Below are 21,057 nucleotides of genomic sequence, written 5' to 3'. Positions count from 1 at the left end.
GTTGTAATTGTGATATTCTAATTATTTTACTGTCCTTTGTCGACAGGTTTTTATAATATACATCTATTCCATTTCAATGTCACATATGTTCTCGTCACGATAAGGACGAAATATTGCCGATGTGACGTTAAATAATAACTCACTCACTCACTGCAGATGTACCGAACATCGGATAACTAGAAGTGTTTACGTTCGTTCCTATGACTTCGACACAGCATATTTAGCTGTACACGCAGATAGATAGTGTAAATGTTATGAGTAGTGACAAACGTCAAACTGTGCTGACATTACGATAGGCTTTAAAAGAAACTAGGTACTTTTTTCGTCTGAATTACATTGCCACATTTGCTATAAATATTGAAGAATCGCATACTCATATTGCACTCGCCTTCATATACACACGCAAAAGAAATGTTTCCTTATACAAATTATCTTTCGTGATAACGTGCGCTCCACCGTGGCTAACAGATTGAATCCATAGATAGGAGCGGCTCTGAAAGCCATGTGGTTTCAACATTGTCAGGACTATGCCAATTTGTATATATGCATTGTACTTCCATACACACGGTTATGTGGATCTATGCGCACACCATATACCTTCCCTGTTCCAAATGTAGTATACTGCTCAAGCTAATACGTTAACAGTCACCATCACCATCTCATTCTACCGGGTACCCATACACTGCTTGGTGATCAGTGACATTATGAACAATGTTATTTGCTCAGGGTGACACCATATGTTAAGCAGCTGCTTCAAGAAGGGGCAGGACCGGAGCTCTGCAGACTCAGAAATCAATGCCGATAATGGTCCCCCATCCAAGACTCTTAGCAACCAACGCTGCTCAACGTCACGCGACCTGTATGACGTACACGCGCACCCCCATAACCTATGACATATGTTATTACAACAATATATTAAATCATACCTAGTGTAACTCTCTTGCAACCAATCACTTAATGTTAACCAAAAACGACTCACCTAGCTCCTGCGTGTGTAAGACCAGAACTGACTGCCAGTTAAGTGAAAGCAGAAGGTGCACCAACATGGCGTCGTGCTGATACTGACGCTGACTTGGATGAAACTTCGTTCATTGAATGATTAAGCATTTCCATCGACTGCTTGGCCTTTCATTTGATCTCCTAGTTTAATGTTAATTATCGATGCAAGTAAATCACGACAATTTGCTCCTATTTGCCTGCACCGAACCCGAATCACGTTACAGACTTTGTTGGAAAGTAGAAATCGTTAATGTCATCATTATCATTGGGGTTGTTGTGTTAGCAGCAGTTGGTGTGTTCATTCCTGCACTAAAGCAATAAGACATGGGCAGTATCTGTTACGGTTTAATCAGAAAGGTGATCATGAATCCCATAGTGGGAATAGTGCAATATTGATTATAGACTAGAAAAGTCAGACTTTATGGATTGCAACGTATTGTTTACTCCATTGTGCAACGTCGAACACGACGGTGTCCTGATAGTTGTATTTACTCGCCACTTCTACAATGCCAAAGGGTAAGTTGATGCGTATTTCTATCAGTTTCACATCCCTTCTATTAACGGAGGCGGACAAGATACCACTAAAACGTGCAGTGCATTCTTTAACTTGAAGGAAAGGGTTTGTGATAACTACAAGATACATTACTTGAATGGCGTTCATGGTTCATTTCCAGGTACATGAATATGAGTCAGCATTTGTCGAACAAGACTTATTTCCAACTCAAATGGACAACATACATTAGAAGAAGGGATATATGGTCTTCTGATATGCACCTCATATGGAATGTAAACCTGTTCAGTATGTTTACAAAGACAATACAGTTGGGCGAATGGTACATGACAGGAGTGACCTTGAAACGTAATGATTTTTACAGACTGCAGGAAATTGAAATAAAGAAAAAGGGACCGGATTTTTCAGTTATGGCCACTAGATAAATTTATACATCCACAGAAGTCCCGCAGCTGGACTGACGTCATCAGTCTAGGTACTGGTTGTGCGCAACATCAGAGAGTGGTTAACATATCTCAGCAATGAGCTGGTGTAACACACTACAGTCCGTTTGATTTCATTTGAGACCGATGAATTGCTCATAACACAAAATCCATTAATTGCACCAAAGCCAAAAAAGGTGTTGAAAAAACGATAATTATTTTGTTGTCACTTATAGCTATTTTTTACGAGAGGGGGCAGGGTGTGCGAGTTGCACGTGTGATATTGAAATTACACTACACACGGTTGTTGATTACTCTGCAAGTGCGGCCCTCTCCCCCCCACCCCAGTAAAAATAGGGATAAGTGACAACAAAATTATGATCGTTTGTTAGAACAACTTTTGATTCAGGTATCCAAAATTATGAGACAAATCATCTCAGTTCGTCTGTCGATTTCATGTGACTGCAAAATTTGGTTTTGTTGCATTAATTAGATTTTGTGTTAGTGAGCAATTCATCGGTCTCAAATGAGACGGAGTGAAAGTGAGGACTTTTATTTCCACATATGGGGACAATCTTATATCTTATCAAAGGGTACTTCAACATCTTCGGTTTTGGCTTCAATAATCTGATTAAACCACAGATGTCTCACCACACATAAAAAAGGAATAAATGATACACATGCATATTTACATGAAGCAGAACATTTTTTTTCAAGTTTCGTACGAAGAGACGTCCATTTACAACGGAAAACAGCACCCAACAAACGGAAACAATGTGAACCCCTTAACACTGAAAGACCACACAACATATGCCTGACGTTGAGCCTTTCATCACATGGGGTACCAGGATCGTCCTCATCTGCTAGTAGAAACCGTCAACCGATTGACCAATACATCTCGCAACATGACCTCATCGGGGCTTGGTCCATGTAGGAAGCAAATGTACTGCAAGTCCCCATGGTACTTAGTATGGTGATCTACCTTCGGTTACTGGCAATCTATAGTCTGTTCTTATATTGTATTGTCATCCATAGTTATATGTTTTAGATTTACCTACTAGTTTTAAATTGATCTCTGTGTTACTCTAGTTGTTTTACTGTCCTTCGTCTACAGGGTTTTATAATTTACCTTTATATATTATGAAATTATCACTTGTTTTTAGTTACGATATGGCTGAAATATTGCCAATGTGACTATAAATTTCAACTCACTCACACACCCATCGGTGCTTGACCGACAACAAAAGTCACTTCTTTCGCATAAGATTCACGTGTATAACTAGGCCTTGCAAAATCTTCAGAATCTTCAAATATGTTCAGTTTAAAATTCACTCTAACGAGTCAGTTAGCCATTGTAGTGTACTAGGAAACGTGTGACGAGTTTTTGTAGGGTGAGGCTTTTGCACTCCAGTCGCACATCGTGCACGCTACAATCTGTTTCGGCGACTCAGTTACATTGTGACGACGTGATCAAACCTTACTAGGCTTGTACAACAACCGCGGCATGCTTCAACCTTTATAGAAAAACCAAAAAACAAACCACGACCAACCATTACGTCAGCGTACATTAATTAATTTATGGTTACAGTATGGGGTCATTTAATATGAGCCAGCTCTGTTGTTGAGAGGAACATCACTGAACTATGTCTGCAAATGTTATGCGTGTCTGTGTCGAAAATGAGCGAGTTTGTATTCCGCCGTCTTCACCCTGCCTTCAGTGTTACCACGGCATGAGAGCTTGGTGTGGGAGTCATACCACGGCATGAGAGCTTGTTGTGGGAGTCATACCACGGCATGAGAGCTTGTTGTGGGAGTCATACCACGGCATGAGAGCTTGTTGTGGGAGTCATACCACGGCATGAGAGCTTGTTGTGGGAGTCATACCACGGCATGAGAGCTTGTTGTGGGAGTCATACCACGGCATGAGAGCTTGGTGTGGGAGTCATACCACGGCATGAGAGCTTGTTGTGGGAGTCATACCACGGCATGAGAGCTTGGTGTGGGAGTCATACCACGGCATGAGAGCTTGGTGTGGGTCATACCACGGCATGAGCTTGGTGTGGGAGTCATACCACGGCATGAGAGCTTGTTGTGGGAGTCATACCACGGTATGAGAGCTTGTTGCGGGAGTCATACCACGGCATGAGAGCTTGGTGTGGGAGTCATACCACGGTATGAGAGCTTGTTGCGGGAGTCATACCACGGCATGAGAGCTTGGTGTGGGAGTCATACCACGGCATGAGAGCTTGGTGTGGGAGTCATACCACGGCATGAGAGCTTGTTGTGGGAGTCATACCACGGTATGAGAGCTTGTTGCGGGAGTCATACCACGGCATGAGAGCTTGTTGCGGGAGTCATACCACGGCATGAGAGCTTGTTGTGGGAGGTACACAAGCAGTTATGTAGCTCGAAGTTGCTTGGATACTGGTTAAACACAACACTGGAGTTGACAAACGTGGATAAACGTAACTGGGCGGTCATGGATATGAACCAAGGATCGCAAAGTCTCATCGCGCAATTCTGTATTGTTCACTCCTATTGATACAACCCGTGAAGATCCGGGTTAGAATTGACCTTCAGCAACCCATGCTTGTCGTAAGAGACGACTAGCGGGATCGGGTGGTCAGGCTCGCTGACTTGGTTGACACATGTCGTCGGTTCCCAATTGCGTAGATCGATGTTCATGCTGTTGATCACTGGATTGTCTGGTCCAGATTTGATTATTTACAGACCGCCGCCAGATAGCTGGAATATTGCTGAGTGCGGCGTAAAACTAAACTCACTCACTCCTATTAATGCATGTTGAAACATCGCCGTCAGATTGTGTGTGCTTTATAATCAATGTCTAGCGACCATAATATCCTTTAGACTTAAAACTGCCTCCATTACGCAACATATCCCTCCAATAAGGATGGAATGGGAAGCCAGTGTCTTTCGTTTATTGGCGATCTGGCTTGGTATATTGGCAACTTTATCTCCTGTTTTGGCGCCTCACTTTCAAATACTGGCCAGGTCCTAACGCTGAATCCAAACAGTAATACCCCCATAACAGAAACAAAAACTCAAAATGTTTTCATCAGTTTATTACATATCAAATGTCACTCTAGCACAGCCGCGTTCCACAACGAAGTGTACAGTTTTAGATTTTGAACAGACTTTAAAATCACTTTATTTCTTTATGATGGGTACATAATTGTTGCGTTTGTGGTACATGTAAATACACAAAGTATGGACACGGGTGGTAGATAATCGGTAGGGTGATACAAGGCCAGGAGAACACATTTTTATCGTAATTTGTGTGAAGAGGTTGTGGCAGGATGACCAAAAGGTGAAGACGTTATTGCAGTTAGAGTGCGAAAAGGCAGTCAATATGTAAATTTCGTACAGGGTGTGGAGGTAATCTTTTAATACAACAAACTGTGGATGTGAATTAGAATATCACTTTGCATATATATAGTATTTTGCTGCGATGATAATCAGGGTTAATATATCATATCGTATTTCTTTATATCCAAAGGTATATGTTTTGCATCCGGAATTAATCTTGTGCCTGTATCTTGTTCAATCCAGGCATTCAGTTGTTGCCACAGCGTTTCACATGTACACACTCACAAAATATGTGGATAATTGATTCGATTGTAACATTACAAAATGTACAAGAAGCAGATTGTGTCAGTTTATAGTTAAATAAATCTTTGTTTGTTGTAATGATTCTTTGGACAATTTTATATTGAAGCCATCTGAATTGTGAATTACAAGTTGTTCTGAAAGGTACATTGTTAAAAACTTTCCAGAGTTGTTCTGATATATCTACTTTGATATCCCTGAAGTTGACTATTTAGCTTTTCTTGTCATGCATGCTTCCTTTACAGGACAGTAGAAAATCTTGTATCCTTTATGTTCTTTGTAAAGAATAATATGTATATTATTAGGAATAAATGGCTCCTCTGCTTTACACAGAGTAAAGGAGGTATGATTTGATTAAGTTGATGATACTCCCATGTTCTAAAAAGAGTCTTAATATTGTATAAGGAAATAAACACCTCATATGTCAGAAAATTACTCTTTTTTCAGTAGACCATTAATAAATTTAACATTTCCCTTCAAGGTGAGGTGAAATTGGGTTTAACGTCGTGCTTGAGAATATTTCGCTCATATGACGACGTGCATGCGTGTGTATGTGTATATGCGGCTGCTTGTACTAGCCCAGACTTAAGCTGGTTTTATAGTGCTAGCCCACTGAGATACCATGCCGCAGTAAAGGATGAATACCCCACTCAAACACATTATACTGACTCCGAGCCGACCAGTCCTTGTTGTACCCATTAATGCCGAGCGCCAGACAGGGACCAACAATTACCATATTTTAACGTCTTTTGGTATGACGCGGTCGGGGATGGAACCCGCGACCTTCCGCTCTCCGGGCGGACGCTCTAACCACTACACCACGGAGGCGGTCTTTCCCTTCAAGTACAGTTTATAAATAGGTTTTTGACCTAAGGTGATATTGTCGTTTGACCACATATACTGCTGTGAAGTTTCAGTGTCAACATCATTTACTTGTAAAAATTGCATAGTTGGCCACGATTCGGAACAATCTCTCCAACAACTTTTGATATTGAGATAAGTGTATTTCAAGTAGATTGCTCCCATCTGTGTTGGATGAAGACTTTGTTGGAATAGCAAGATCTATAGGATTTAATGTTAGAATGTTTAACAAATGTTTTGTGCAGCCCTGATTATTTGAGCTTGTATCGGTTCAACAAGTAAAAAGGTACCTTAATATCGGAATAAAACCCGACTCACTGACAGACTAAAAGGTACCTTAATATCGGAATAAAACCCGACTCACTGACAGACTAAAAGGTACCTTAATATCGGAATAAAACCCGACTCACTGACAGACTAAAAGGTACCTTAATATCGGAATAAAACCCGACTCACTGACAGACTAAAAGGTACCTTAATATCGGAATAAAACCCGACTCACTGACAGACTCAGCTCTCTATTCAGATCTTCAGAATATCTTAAATAAAATTTGTGACGTCATTCCATGGTCTGCTTGCTCCAATACTTTTCAGGAATGGGGCGATGTGTACCAGTTTCAAACGTAAGACTTTGATAGTTTCACTGACATTTAATTACCAATACTTTGTAATTTATGAAGGGTAATATCCTTGCAACTCTCCATTCCTTAATAGTGGGCCTCGGCGCCATTTTTCAGGAATGGCGAGTTATTAACATTACCCTCAGATAATTTGCTGCCTAACTGGGATTTAAACCCATCCCATTCATGTTGCCATGAATCGAAAATCCGCACTGTCCACTTGCTTTCTTCTGTGTTTTCATTTTTTGCAAGTTTTTCCACGTTTGATCATCAGAAACGGGGGTTTTCAAAACGTTGGGTAGTTGTTTGATCATCAGAAACGGGGGTTTTCAAAACGTTGGGTAGTTGTTTGATCATCAGAAACGGGGGTTTTCAAATCGTTTGGTAGTTGTTTGATCATCAGAAACGGGGGTTTTCAAAACGTTTGGTAGTTGTTTGATCATCTTCTTTTTCTATCTGCCGAGAAACAAGCATCAGTTCATCATCTGCTGTACTATTCTTTTGGTCAAATGCCGGTTCTGGGTTTGCGACTCACGCAGCAATTCCTCATCCGAAGAACTATTCTCAACTGTATCTACATGATTTGTCTCCTTGCAGAGGGGGTATCAAACTTGACATTCGAAATACTTACACTCAAAGGTTCCTTAAAATCTGAATTAATGGCACTTTCAATTTAAAGTTGTAGCTTCGGAAAATGTATTTTGAGTAAATAAAGAAACCCATTCGCCTGATATGGTTGAAAACATCTGGTGAAATGGATGCAGTAAGATATTTTCCTCTGTTCTGTACCACACCAATACGCTGTCTGTGCACAGCAGAGCTTATTCATAACGTATATCGTATATCGTGCATACCGTGCTATCCAGATGTAGGGCGCCAATGTTAATATTGCCGTGTTTCGGTGCACGAGTTACGAAACTGGGGCGCCAATATGCAAGATTTTAGGTTTAAGGGCAATAAACTTAGACTCGCCAATATTTGCGCGGCCGGTGTTGTCCTCGGCCATTACAAATGCCATTATATACTATTCATGTTGTGGGGGTCTAATTTGGTTTAAATATCTAAACTTATTGTAAGCATGGTTCCTAGGTTTCAGTATGTCATTTCATCTTGTGGATCCCATACCTGCTATTCACAGGTGTTTTGTACTTGTCAATGACTCGTTCCATGATTTGCAAAAACGGTTGATTGTGGCATGAAAACCATTTTTTATGGTTACTCATATATCAAGTGCATAAGGTTAGATTGAAGTGGCTGTTTGCCTAAAGAGGGGTTACCATTTCATTATTTATCTATAATGTATATGGTCAAATATAGAGCAGAGACTTCTTGTAATTGTTTTTTTATAATTTTATTAACCCAACCACCAATTAGGTACAGTTTACTGGTTGCGTTGAACACGTGGCCGGTGAGCTTTGAGCAGTTGAACTGGGGCCATTATCTTCTGGACGTTAACAGGATCACTAGTCAACGTCACTGCGTTCGCGACATGGCCCTTCGAACCCAACAGAAATGTTCCAATACTCTCACCTGAAACAAATAAACAATTCTTTGAACAGGAGTAATATGGTTAACGTCAAATATGATCTGGGAGCTAGATGTCCCGAGATGCCTCAAGTACACTAGGTGCTGGTTCTACGGGCTTATGCTGACTGGGAAGGTTTGTTCTGCCATCATGGAAATATGCTAGGAAAACTGAAACCCCAGCAACTACAGTTTCTAGAATTAACGGGCAGAGTAGAAAACATGTTCATGTAATCTTATACAATGTCCTCTTTCGCCGGTACACAATGTCCGGCTTCTTATCCAATAGCATTACAAGGATCGGTTACTATAGCGACATTGCGCCTTTGTGCTCAGTTCCACTAAAGTACTGTCGGAAATGCTAGAAAAATGCTTCTTAGCCTTAATATCTTTACATAGGTGATAAATGTACTATGTTGTCAATATATCAACTCACCTATAGTGTACCTAATTTTTATTTTAATTGATTTAACATTCCCATGGATTTAAAGGACAGTCTACAGGAGAGAATTTGGTACCAAAACAACAACTTAAGATTTCAGAGTTCAACAACAGAAATCTGAAATAGTCTTTACATTTATGCTAATAATACAGGTGGTGTAAAAATATAAATAAACGTTTTTCTTAAACAAATAAATGTTGAATGTTTGTGTTACTTTACTTAATTATCGTTTCTTTATTGAAGAAATATTAATATAAATGTTAAGTCTTGATAAATAAGTTTCCCGTCATGCATGCACATCTTTATCACAGCCTTCACTATGGCCAACTATTTGCAGACGATTGTTGCAAAGGTTTATAAGTTTTTTTGTGCTTGAAAAATACAGAGGTAAACCTTTCATTAGTATAGAAATGGTTTAAAACAGAACTTTTAGAGCTGTTGGTATGTCTTACCAACAAGTTTACAATATTGTAAACAAATCAGACAAGACAGGGACCGTCTCAAATGCAAAACCGGGACGTAAAACCATCCTTGACAACTTTGACAAGGGAGTTCTTAGACGGGCGGTCTACAAACTTTAGGAGAAGAAAAATATATATATTCTAAAGAAGCTACACCAGTGACTTCGTTAAATCTTTGGCCAATGTTCACAACTAGATTAAACTGACTGAATTACATCCATATTTTTGCAATGAAATATACTGTTGACATGCAAAACATTTATTAAAACGTTGCACATTTCTACAATCAATCGATAAGATAACACAAGTGATAGGATTCTTTCCAAGGTACAGTAATTCGTATGTTTATTTCACAACAAACCCACATACACAAATGATCCCCTCATAACCAATACGTATACTATACGTACACATATTCAACAATTTGAAGAAAACATCTATTGAGATGACCCCTCCACCGAGCGTGTGCTCAGGTGTCAATTTCACCTGTCGATACCGTGCATGCCGATGACGTAACACAGGCAGTTAATGTTTGTATCAAATAACGTCCCCCTACCCCTTATTTTTCTAAGTTTTTGGTATTTTCATCAGTAAAAACGCATTTTAGGGCATGTCTCAAAATTATTCCCTCGGTCTACATTAGGTAGACGTTTCTTAAAGTGATATTTGTTATTTAAGTAAATGTAATACCTCTGAATTTTAAATATAACTCAAAAAGCATTTTTCTAGCATTTCCGACAGTACTTTAGTGGAAATATTCCCATGGACTCGTTTCTACTTGGAACACTTATTCATTAAAAAACGTCAATACTTTCCCATTGAACTGTTGACAATACCTGGCTGATCTCGGCGTCTGCGTCCCGATGCCTTCGCAAAACACGACGGCTGGAACGGAAATGTTCAGTGAGTGAGTATGATTTTACACCGCTTTTAGCAATATTGTACCAATATCACGACGGGGGACACCAGAAATCGAACTCGGGTCTTCAGCGTGACGAGCGGACGCTTTAACTATCAATCTCACCCACCGCCCCAAATGCGCAACAGAAGTAAATGTCAAACCGATTCTCTCCATATCCAGAGCAACCATTATAAGCAGTCTTACAGCAGTACAGGAGATTAGTGAAAGCTTGAAATTGTTACACCGTTTCTCAGACGATTCGATTCGATTCAGTAGAATCTATCAACACAGGAATACATTTCTAATTATTTAGACTAATATTTGTCGTTTAACGTCACACGGCTTACATGGCGGCGGTATGGACTCGAGTAACAGCCTGATCATCGATCTAGGAAGCTTGGATACGATGGCGTGTCAACCAAGTCACGTCGCCTCTTACGACCAGCACGAGTTACTGAAGACCAATTCTAACCCGGATCTTCACGGGTTACTGTATGCAAGAAGGTATTCACATGTTTTTGGGGTTAACTAGTGTATAGAATCTTCCAAGTTCACTAAATTCTGGGAGGATATGCTGTCTTTACGACAAAAGACAAGCCAATATCGCAAAAATATAGACAAGGGGATTTTACAGATTCTTCGACCGAGATATCCCACCTCGGCCTAATTTGGACACCTGACCACTGTTTTACAGAAAGAATTATAGTATAACAGACTTTGTAATATAACAGTAATAGCAATATACTGTCACTGAATTGAGTTTTGTGATTGCAATAACGTTGCAGTAGCTGGTATTGGGTTGTAGACCCAATATAACTCATTATTTAATGAAATTTCGAATTCGTTAACGTATATATTTCCATGCCAACGTATTGTTTCCGTGTAATAATAATAATAATAATAATAATAATAATGTGTCCATTTATATAGCGCCAAACTCCACACTAGGAATGCTCATAGCGCTAACAATCAAGGCCATTATTACCCCGGATAACCTAAGCTGCCTGTTAGGCGCTAGAAGGTTATAGTCATATGACTTTTTTCCCCACCTGGTACCCATTTTCCTGCTGGGTGAACAGAGGCAATTTTGAACAAACTCACTTGCCTAAGGTGAGACCACATGTATCACATGTGCTTCGTTGTGGGGCAGGACTCAAGTCCTAGAAACTCTCAGGAGTCAAGCTGCCAAACACGGTCCCCATCCAAGGACTCTCCGAGCTCGACGCTGCTTAACTTCACCGATTTGTGACCTGAGCTTTAAGCACAGGACCACGCGCCGCCACGTGTAGAAATTACGTGAGCGAGTTTAGCTTTACGCCGCAGACCATCGCCGTCAGATTGCATGCGCTTTATAATCCATATCTAGCGACCATAATATCCTTTAAACTTAAAATTACCGCCATTACATATCTCTCCAATGAGGATGGAATGGGATGCCCGCGTGTTTCGTTTATTGGCGACCTAGCTTGGTATATTGGCCATTTTATCTCCCAACATGTATTAATGTGAGTGAGTTTAGTTTTACGCCGCACTCGGCAATATTCCAGCTATATGGCGGCGGTCTGTAAATAATCGAGTCTGGACCAGACAGTCAGGTGATCAACGGCATGAGCATCGAAGAAATTACGTAAGGTGTTTATGTCCTCATTTTGAGGATTACATGCCACCAAGTACATAAAGGTACGCCCATTGGGGGCACCCCTTGTAGGAACGTCAGGCATAGTCAAACTGTATCTAAAACATGACTTTCTGTACTCGTGAGAAATCCCGGCAAGCCCTATACCTTTCACGGATATCGATACCTTCCACGGATATCGATCAGACACAAACCCGATCAATTACACGGGTAACTAACACTTGTTCGACAGAATCAAAGGGCCGGTTTCTAGGTGAGGTGAGGTGAAATTGGGTTTAACGTCGTGCTTGAGAATATTTCGCTCATATGACGACGTGCATGCGCGTGTATGTATGTGCGGCTGCTTGTACTAGCCCAGACTTAAGCTGGTTTTATAGTGCTAGCCCACTGAGATACCATGCCGCAGTGAAGCATGAATACCCCACTCAGACACATTATACTGACTCCGAGCCGACCAGTCCTTGTTGTACCCATTAATGCCGAGCGCCAGGCAGAGACCAACATGTACCATATTTTAACGTCTTTTGGTTTGACGCGGTCGGGGATCGAACCCGCCACCTTCCGCTCTCCGGGCGGACGCTCTAACCACTACACCACGGAGGCGGTCAGGTTTCTAGAACGTGTACTTACCCCATTACATTTTGTATCACACACCGTGAAGTTACACACAAAACTGAGAGACGGATCCCCATTGACAGTGAAGAGCTTAAAGAAATAACTGTAGGTGGTCTTCCCAATAGTAAGGAAGCCTTTTGTCTTCTTTAAAACCATTCCATTTCCACATCTGAAATGAAAATGGATTTTGGACCACAAACAGAACGGCCCAATAAACGTTAGGGACGATTCACACCAGGATAAAATAAATCGGAAATAACGACCTCGGTTTGTGAATTGTCCGCCTATTGCATATCGCGACACGTGCAGCAGCCACAGTAGTCTGGCCAGCCTGGAGCAGGACAACTGCACGTTCACCATTTGTACTGCGTGACATGAGAATTCTTTATCTGAAGGATTGTTAACGTCTTTGTTTTTCTAATCACCAGAAAGTTCTGCACACGTGATGGTGGCTAAACAAAAAAATGGCACTGGTCACTTGACGTGCAGGATTACAATTTGACAGCTTGTTGCATGACCCCGCGTGGTTCAGTGGAAATTGGTTGATGCGTCAGGTTAGACCTGGTTATTATAATATTCGCCCATATTATTCCACTATCCATTTTCAGTAAAATTCACTTCTTCATGTGCAAGTACCAGTCTTACAACACTATAAGCAATATTCTAGCAATATTACGGCGGCGGGACACCAGAAATGGGCTTCACATATCGTAACCATGTGGGAATCGAACCCGGATCTTCAGCGTGACGAGCGAACGCTAGAACAACTAGGCTACCTCACCGCCCCTCAATACAAGATGAACAAACGCTGGAGACATGCAAGACAATATGGCCGATTGTTATGTCAGACCACCCACATGCACCCCGCAGTTGGCAGTGATCCATCATTGTATTGCAAGATTCATGACCCAGACTCGACAGGCATGTCTACAATGTGACGTTACGTTTAGATCCTTACCAGCAATGGTACCCAAACATTAAATGCGTCAACTCACCCCGATCTCAGAACAGGATACCTGCCACCCTTCGCATTCATAGCATCGCACGATTCGGCACGGAGGCCTTTGTCCTTTAGTCCTGGAAGAAAGTTAGGACAATCTGTTCAACATTTCGTCATAACAGAATGCAACACTTTGTCAAGCAGCTGGCGCAGGAGTGGGCGGAGTTTTTTGAAAATCGTTTGAACCCACATTTACAAACTGTTTATCCGAGTTCCTCGGCGTGGTGTCCAGTTCCATGTGTACGCGTTTATCAAGTCTTTTCTTGGAGATCGTACTGATCATAATTGCTGTCTTCAATGCTTTCTGAAGAACGTACATTCAAAAGGGAACTTTGCAACTTAACGTGATAAAGACTATCAAGACGTAATAATGTGATATATATATATATATATATATATCACATTAATTACACACCACAAAATACCAGTCCTTTCTTGGTCACCGTTTTCCTGAAGTAACCTCGTAATTGCATTCCAAATATTTTTGATCTTCGTAACATCTGTGGTCCTTCCTAGATGGTTTGATTGCATCTAACGAGTTCAAGAAATATCTCTGGTACCGAATTCAATTCCTTGGAATTTTGCAACTTGTGTGTGCAATGAAAACCACGTGACATTGGTGAAACCCCTTGGGAATCCCTACTTCCGGTCTCCGGCGTATTGGGACACTTTCAGCGTAAGCAAAATCACGCACTACGCAGCACGCGTAAATGGAAACGACTATTACTATTTTAGTTTAAAGTGTTGGTTTCGCACTACGCATCACGCACTATGCGCACACGGAAACCCGGCTTAAACCTCTCACCTACCGTCATAAAGGTCAATAATCGATAGAACGACCAGAATCAGCCGATTCTAAACCACAATTTTCAAGTGATCACCCAGCGACAAGACAATCAGTAAAACATTCCCGCGACTCCGATGTCATGACTAGAACTGCTACAAGAACCAAACAATTTGATATTACCCAATTGTTTACAGATGTTTAATTTGTATTCTGTACTCACCGAGAGTGACTGCCTTCAATCTCACCATCTTGCCTGCTGGTGCGGAGGCACCAAGTTTCCTCCCGATGACATCAACGACGTACAAATGGATTGAAGACTTACTCACAGGCGGCTTATTCCCGGCGATCACTTTTGGTGGTTTGAATCTGCAAAATTGGTTTCAAAAATAGTACATTTGATTTGTCAAACAAATGCTTTCACATAACATGTAAAACATTCACCATTTGGACAGAGGTGGACTTCCTGACGTCATATTCTAATAATAGTGGCTATTTATATAGCCCCCTGTTCTACGCATGCTCATGGGGTTGAAACATTACCCCGGATAACAAGCTGCATCCGAGGCGCTCGAAGGTAAACAGTCATGACTTATCCCATCGGGTACCCGTTCACTGCTGGGTGAACAGAGGCAATTTTTAACAAAATCACTTTGCCTAAGGCGAGACCACAGGTGTCACGTGTGCTTCGTTGGTGGTAGGAGTCAAGCTGCTAAGCAATGTCGCCCATACGAGGATTCTCCGCGACCAACGTTACCTAACATCAACTGACTTGTGACCTAATTCCAGTTATGTGAGCGACGTTTCAAACCAATACCAAGAGCGATTGCGACAGTTTCTGTGATCTGACAATGAAAGTGAGAGAGTTTAGTTTTACGCCGCACTCAGCAATATTCTAGCTATATGGCGGTGGTCTGTAAATAATCAAGTCTGGACCAGACAATCCAGTGATCAACAGCATGAGCATCGATCTACGCAATTGGGATACGATGACATGTGTCAACCAGTCAGCGAGCCTGACCACCCGATCCCGTTAGTCGCCTCTTACGACAAGCATGGGTTACTGAAGGTGCATTCTAACCCGGACCTTCACGGGTATCACAATAAAAGAGAAACAGGAAATCGGTTTGAGCAGATCTTGGACATTTATCCCTTTGATACCCAAGAACATAGGCATATCACTGACAACCTATAGAAAAATCGTGACAAGACGGGAACTTGATGTAACAGTGTGAGAGTTCTCATATCGAAAAGAAAAGAAAACCGAAGTGACCAAACAATCATTCCGTCCTCAGACTTGGCCGTCAGCATCACAGCTTGCGTCATTTCAGATCCCCCAGGCAGTAAAATCCATCCACAATTCTCAGCGAACGGTCTCAAAGTTTGATGCAGTTATGGAAACAAACTAACACCTGACGGACTGATATTGAAAAAGCGACGATATATGGCCCGACTACGGCGGAGTGCCATGCCGCGTTCGAAATAATCCACGGCCCGGAGGAACAGCGCCTGTTAATATAATATTGTTTCCAAAATATTTGCAGGCCCTTGTGGCCTACAGTAACTTATGTCCATAATTTGTTTTCGTTATTAACGTTCAGGAATCGTTCATGATCTATCATGTTACGATAGCTTACAGTTTCACTTCCTGATGTTTCAGCGCTTTACGCATAGGAATGTCTTTAATAAAAGTAAAGTGACTGATGATCAGGAGATGTTTGACTTGGCATACGTACTGTAGCTTACTAGCTACTTGAATTTGATGTCATTCCACATTTCCAGTGTTATGCTAGTTATGACAATTAAACAGTGTGAAACTGTACAGTGTAGTCTATTTTGTTTGTATTGGTTTCACTTAAAAAAAAAAAAAAAGCCTGCAGATGTATGCAGGTCCTGGTGGCCAACTGGCACATTAAAGTATTGCAAACACTTGTGTCACGAGACCTACCCGGGTTTAATAGACAGCAAACCACTTTCTTTGGAGGCGCCTGGCTGAAAGGAGCAGGTTATTGTGTAGCGTTCATCATGCTGGACGAGGCGACTGCCACGACGACCGTACCCCACCTGCACTCGGATGGTGAACACCAGTGCGTCCTTCTTTTTCTGCAAAGTACATTTGAAAACAAATGTTGGAAATGAAAATTCGGTAAAAAAATACCCTTTCTTTTTAGTCAAAGTACTGACAACGCACCATTTAGTTTAAGAAATTGAAGTCCTGCCCTTGTTCACATTGTACTCCATGTCTGAGTGAACGTACATTGAAAAACTGCTCACATCCAAATAACTGTACTCCATTACAGCCGGATATACCGTTTGTTCCCTACCCTCCAAACCAAGTAGGTTTATGTTCTAAAAGATTTACACAAGGAAGGCAATATCCACTGAATAGGCAACAGCGGGAACGTAGCTGTGAAGGGGCTTCTACACGGTGATGGTTTACAAACCGATGCAGTGATGAATACATGAAGCGCTAAACGGTTCCATTATTGCACAAATACGCTCTCATTTATACACATTTCCAGTTTATCATATCGTTTACGAGTTCTGGACCAGATTACTGGAATAGCAAAAAAACCATCGGTCAAATCGTAACGCATACATCAGTTCCAACGTAGGATACCTACGGAGTCACAATGTACAGTTCCTCTAAATGTAGGCCCTCTAGACAGACTTTTCAACCCAACAGAAGCTGGATCAAGTTTGATCGTAGCGATAAAATGGCGGCGTTGCCATGAGTGAGGGAGTTAAGTTTTACACCGCTTTTAGCATTGTACCCATGTGGAGAATCGAACCCGGGTCTCCGGTGTGGCGAGCGAACGCCTTAACCACCGCCCCGACGTTGCTATGAACATCAGACAGCTGTAACGTGCACGATTTAGATCCGTCCCTCGATACAGCTAGTAACTGATCCTATTGCTGAACACATGAGATATATAGGACCTTGTATTCATGACATGCTACTACGAAATAAAGTACTTTACTGAATACACCTACCACAAATTTACAAGGGGAAGATCCCCCACCTGCAACTGGGTACGACACCGGTAACGTGAATTCCACGCCATTGCTGGAGACAAAGTTCACCGTCTTATCCCCTGCACAGACGGCCTTAGCTCCAGTTTCCATGTCGGTGACAAGCGTCACCAAGGCGTCACCGACACCATTACTGCCACATGCAGGCGAAACTAAAAAAAGATTAGGGATTCATCTGGTGGCATTGGCAAACTGGGATTTTAAGATTTCATTTAAGCACATAATATACCGAACCGTTAGGGAACATGAACATTTGGGTAAGTTTGTGGTGAACACCAAGTACTAAATTCAATATAATATCCCAAATATATGCACGTTCCGATCTGTACACTCACTAACACTGCTCAATAAATGTCGAGGTCCACAACTTCGAAAACGAAATATTGCATTTACTTAGTGTGGAGACCTTCTACAGAGCGGGGGCTTAATACTTGGCACTGAACTGGTATTGACAAACTATATCGTGTGTTTCATTCCACGGCCTCTCACATACACTCATTAAAAAACAACAACTTTACTTATACATTTTAAAATATTTTCTTGAAACTAAATACAAGAGTTATTATTATTATTATTATTATTAGGGGTAAATGCGTTGTCAAAGACATCATGACACACCAACTCCGACGTGCACAGGCATGCAGCACGTGCGAGCGTACATCATGGTAAAAGCATGTTTTCGCCTGTTCCTAGTCACGTGACCTTATGAGACGCGCAATTGAGCCCAAGTTAGCATGGTAGAGTGACATCTCGGAAAAACAAGTTCTTACAGTCAATTATCCGTTGATTTCCAATGCCTCGACTGTCAAACATTCAACGTGAACGTGCCATTGGCATGCTGAATACGGGACTGTCGGTCACTGACGTTGCCAGGGTTATGGGATGCAGTCGACGGACTATCCATGATCTTAGGACACGTCTCCAACAAACTGGCACCACAGCAGACCGACCTCGTTCGGGTAGACCCCGTGTGACGACACAAGCAGAAGACCGACAAATCGTCTTACGTCATTTGCGCAATCGATTTCTCACTGCAACGTCCACTAGGAATGAATTGTTTAGAGGTCGTGACTGCCCAAACAATACGTAATCGCCTGCGCACTGCTCGTCGCCATGCACGTCGGCCATATCGTGGACCAATTTTAATCCAGTTACACCGACGTCAACGGCTCATCTGGGCACAACGACATCTCAGATGGACTCAGCGTGATTGGAATAGGGTCGTTTTTAGTGACGAATCCAGATTCAATTTGCACTTCGCTGATGGGAGAGTTAGAGTTTGGAGGAGACGCAGTGAACCCAACGCCCAGTGTTGTGTGCAGGAAGTGGACCGTTTTGGGGGCGGTAGTGTTATGGTTTGGGGTGCATTTAATGGTCCTGCCCGTTCCAGACTGATTGTCGTTCAAGGAAACCTAACTGCTGCAGGATATAGGGATCAAGTGCTTATTCCAGAGCTTTTGCCATTCATGGCAGCTCATGGCCCAGGTCTGACATTCCAAGACGATAATGCCAGATCTCATACGGCCAATTTAACGCGGAATTTTCTTAGGAATGCTGGCATCAATGTCATGGAGTGGCCCTCAAGGTCTCCCGACCTTAATCCCATAGAACAAGTATGGGATGTGTTGGGCAGAAGACTCCGTCAAGTAAGGAACCCTCCACAGAATTTGCAGGAACTTGGTGCCATGTTGGTACAATTATGGCGACGCATCCCCCAAGCTGTGTTCAGACGCATCATTAAATCCATGAGACGTTGCGTCGCAATTGTGAACGCTCATGGAGGGCATACGCGCTATTGACACGCTTTCATCAAGTTGTAACTTACCATTTTTACTCTTACATTTCCGTAGCATTTCCGGTGGAACTGGTCACATTATGAACATGATTTTTATGGTACACCGTCCTTAATGGATACAGAATGGAATAAAATCATTATTTGGAACCTCTTTTCATGTATGTTCAACTTATCGACCTCCAAACGAGTATGAAGTTTCTTTTTTGACTGAGTATATATAGAACGCGTCTTTGACATGTTCACATTCAAATATCACTAAAATCGTAATGTATACATCGGATACATACTGTCCATTATATTTCCCGGTGGAACAACTGCCTCGGTGGTAGCCTGAAAATACAAAAGACATACATATACAGAGATCTGGTTCTTGATCAGGCAGCAGAGGTTTCATTCAAGCGCACAGAATGTAACTGATATTAAGTTCCGTTTGATGTACAGTATTGCCCTTGTTCAACTCAACGCGGGACTTTATCGAGGTGTGTCGCAAAAAATAACTCCTTTTCGCATTATATTGATTTGTTTTGCAGATGTACGTAGAGTTGTATCTCCATAAACACCATGATGTACTTTACATAATGTTCAGGGTACCTGACCGACATAATGTCACCAATGGTGACAAAACGGGAATTGGAGAAATGTTTCTACAGGTTGTTCAGCTTGACCTGAGCTACTCTACATATGCATGACCCGGGGGCAAATGGCACAAACGGCGGGTAGAGTTAACTTCATTAAATAGGGGAGCAAAACATGTTATTAATGTTGCTGCTCGCTGCCTAAAAGCTCCAATCGGAAACAATAAACCATCTGAAGCTTCTTTGTTATAGAAAGTTAGGACATTGCTGACGATTTCTCGACATTGAGGTGTCAAACGGCGACCTTGTCTCCACTGTTCGGACATGTTGACAATCAATGCGCCCCTTCACAATAATAGACCCAACCAGTTTAGACACGGTCACGCAATGCATTAGTATTCACTTGATCAGGTCAAGCTGAACGAGCTGTAGATACTTTATATTATAGCTTTACACGGTTCCTATGTCATTCTCAGAACAACAAATTGCGTTACTCCTGGAGTGACCTCTTGGATTGCACTTGAAGATTAATGTATTGTCAAAATGTTGGTCGATTGTTTAACGCAATATTCCAGCTATAATGGTGTTGGTCTGTAAATAATCGAGTCGACCAGACAATCCAGTGATCAACAGCATGATTATCAATCTACGCAATTACGATACGATGGCATTTGTCAACAAGTCAGCGAGCCTGACCACCCGATCCCGTTAGTCGCCTCTTGTGACAAGCACGAGTTACTGAAGATCAATTGTAACCCGGATCTTCACGGGTCCAGTGATCAAGAACATGAGCACCGATGTACGCAACTGAGATACGATGACATGTTGCGTGCCAAGATGTACCCGCCTACAAATATTGAAGCAAATTTGAAAGTCAATTGCTTTTAAAAGTGTTTTTATTTTACCACTGTTTTTGGCTGTAAAAACATTTTACTGACCATGAAGCTAAGAATCGCCAAGATAGCCATACGAGCGGACATTTTCGTCTTTGAGGACTACAAAACAAAAGCAAAAACCACACATAAATGAAAATATATTATAAAAATACATTTGATACGACAAATATTTCTGAGAAACTGTTCATCTTGCTCATTCTTGCACTTCATATTTGTATTCGAAGTGTTCATTTCATGCAATATAAATATTAGTTTCGTTAGAAACAAAATATTCAAAATCTTACCGCAACTGTCTCAGCTCAAATTCGGCACGTGTTCTGAGTGAGCGCGTCATGCCCGTTTATATATACCGCGG

The 21,057-nt window shown here is 41.7% G+C and overlaps 1 protein-coding gene and 1 long non-coding RNA gene across 2 annotated transcripts in view; one reads left to right on the top strand and one right to left on the bottom strand.

Annotated features, from left to right (window-relative positions):
• LOC124265611 overlaps positions 1-14,530 on the top strand; it is a 25,853-nt gene extending 11,323 nt beyond the window's left edge. The window contains exons 2-3 of the long non-coding RNA XR_006895493.1: positions 6,955-7,043; positions 14,520-14,530. This is a non-coding gene — a long non-coding RNA (uncharacterized LOC124265611). The remainder of the gene's footprint in view (positions 1-6,954; positions 7,044-14,519) is intronic.
• Positions 8,377-21,057, bottom strand: LOC124265610 (vitelline envelope sperm lysin receptor-like). The gene is made up of 10 exons (XM_046700398.1): positions 20,987-21,057; positions 20,745-20,801; positions 19,519-19,561; positions 17,398-17,588; positions 16,352-16,506; positions 14,627-14,772; positions 13,615-13,696; positions 12,635-12,788; positions 10,304-10,352; positions 8,377-8,570 (listed from the first exon to the last, which is right to left on the bottom strand). Exons 2-10 carry the CDS (start codon positions 20,784-20,786, stop codon positions 8,422-8,424), a joined length of 1,011 nt encoding a protein of 336 aa, XP_046556354.1. The 5' UTR covers positions 20,787-20,801; positions 20,987-21,057; the 3' UTR covers positions 8,377-8,421.

Source organism: Haliotis rubra, unplaced genomic scaffold (genome assembly GCF_003918875.1).
Source record: "Haliotis rubra isolate DU_JTF1 unplaced genomic scaffold, ASM391887v1 Scf987, whole genome shotgun sequence".
NCBI lineage: Eukaryota > Metazoa > Mollusca > Gastropoda > Lepetellida > Haliotidae > Haliotis > Haliotis rubra.
The sequence above is the reverse complement of the archived record's forward strand: the minus strand, read 5'-3'. Positions and strand labels throughout refer to the sequence as shown.

What these genes read in the sequence shown, in the direction of transcription:
- LOC124265610 (XM_046700398.1), bottom strand. Translation starts at nt 20,786, where the DNA reads ATGTCCGCTCGTATGGCTATCTTGGCGATTCTTAGCTTCATG. An exon ending in TATCCTGTTCTGAGATCGGG is followed by an intron (nt 12,789 to 13,614) that starts GTGAGTTGACGC and finishes TTTTCATTTCAG; the next exon opens with ATGTGGAAATGGAATGGTTT. An exon ending in CAGACGCCGAGATCAGCCAG is followed by an intron (nt 8,571 to 10,303) that starts GTATTGTCAACA and finishes TATTTGTTTCAG; the next exon opens with GTGAGAGTATTGGAACATTT.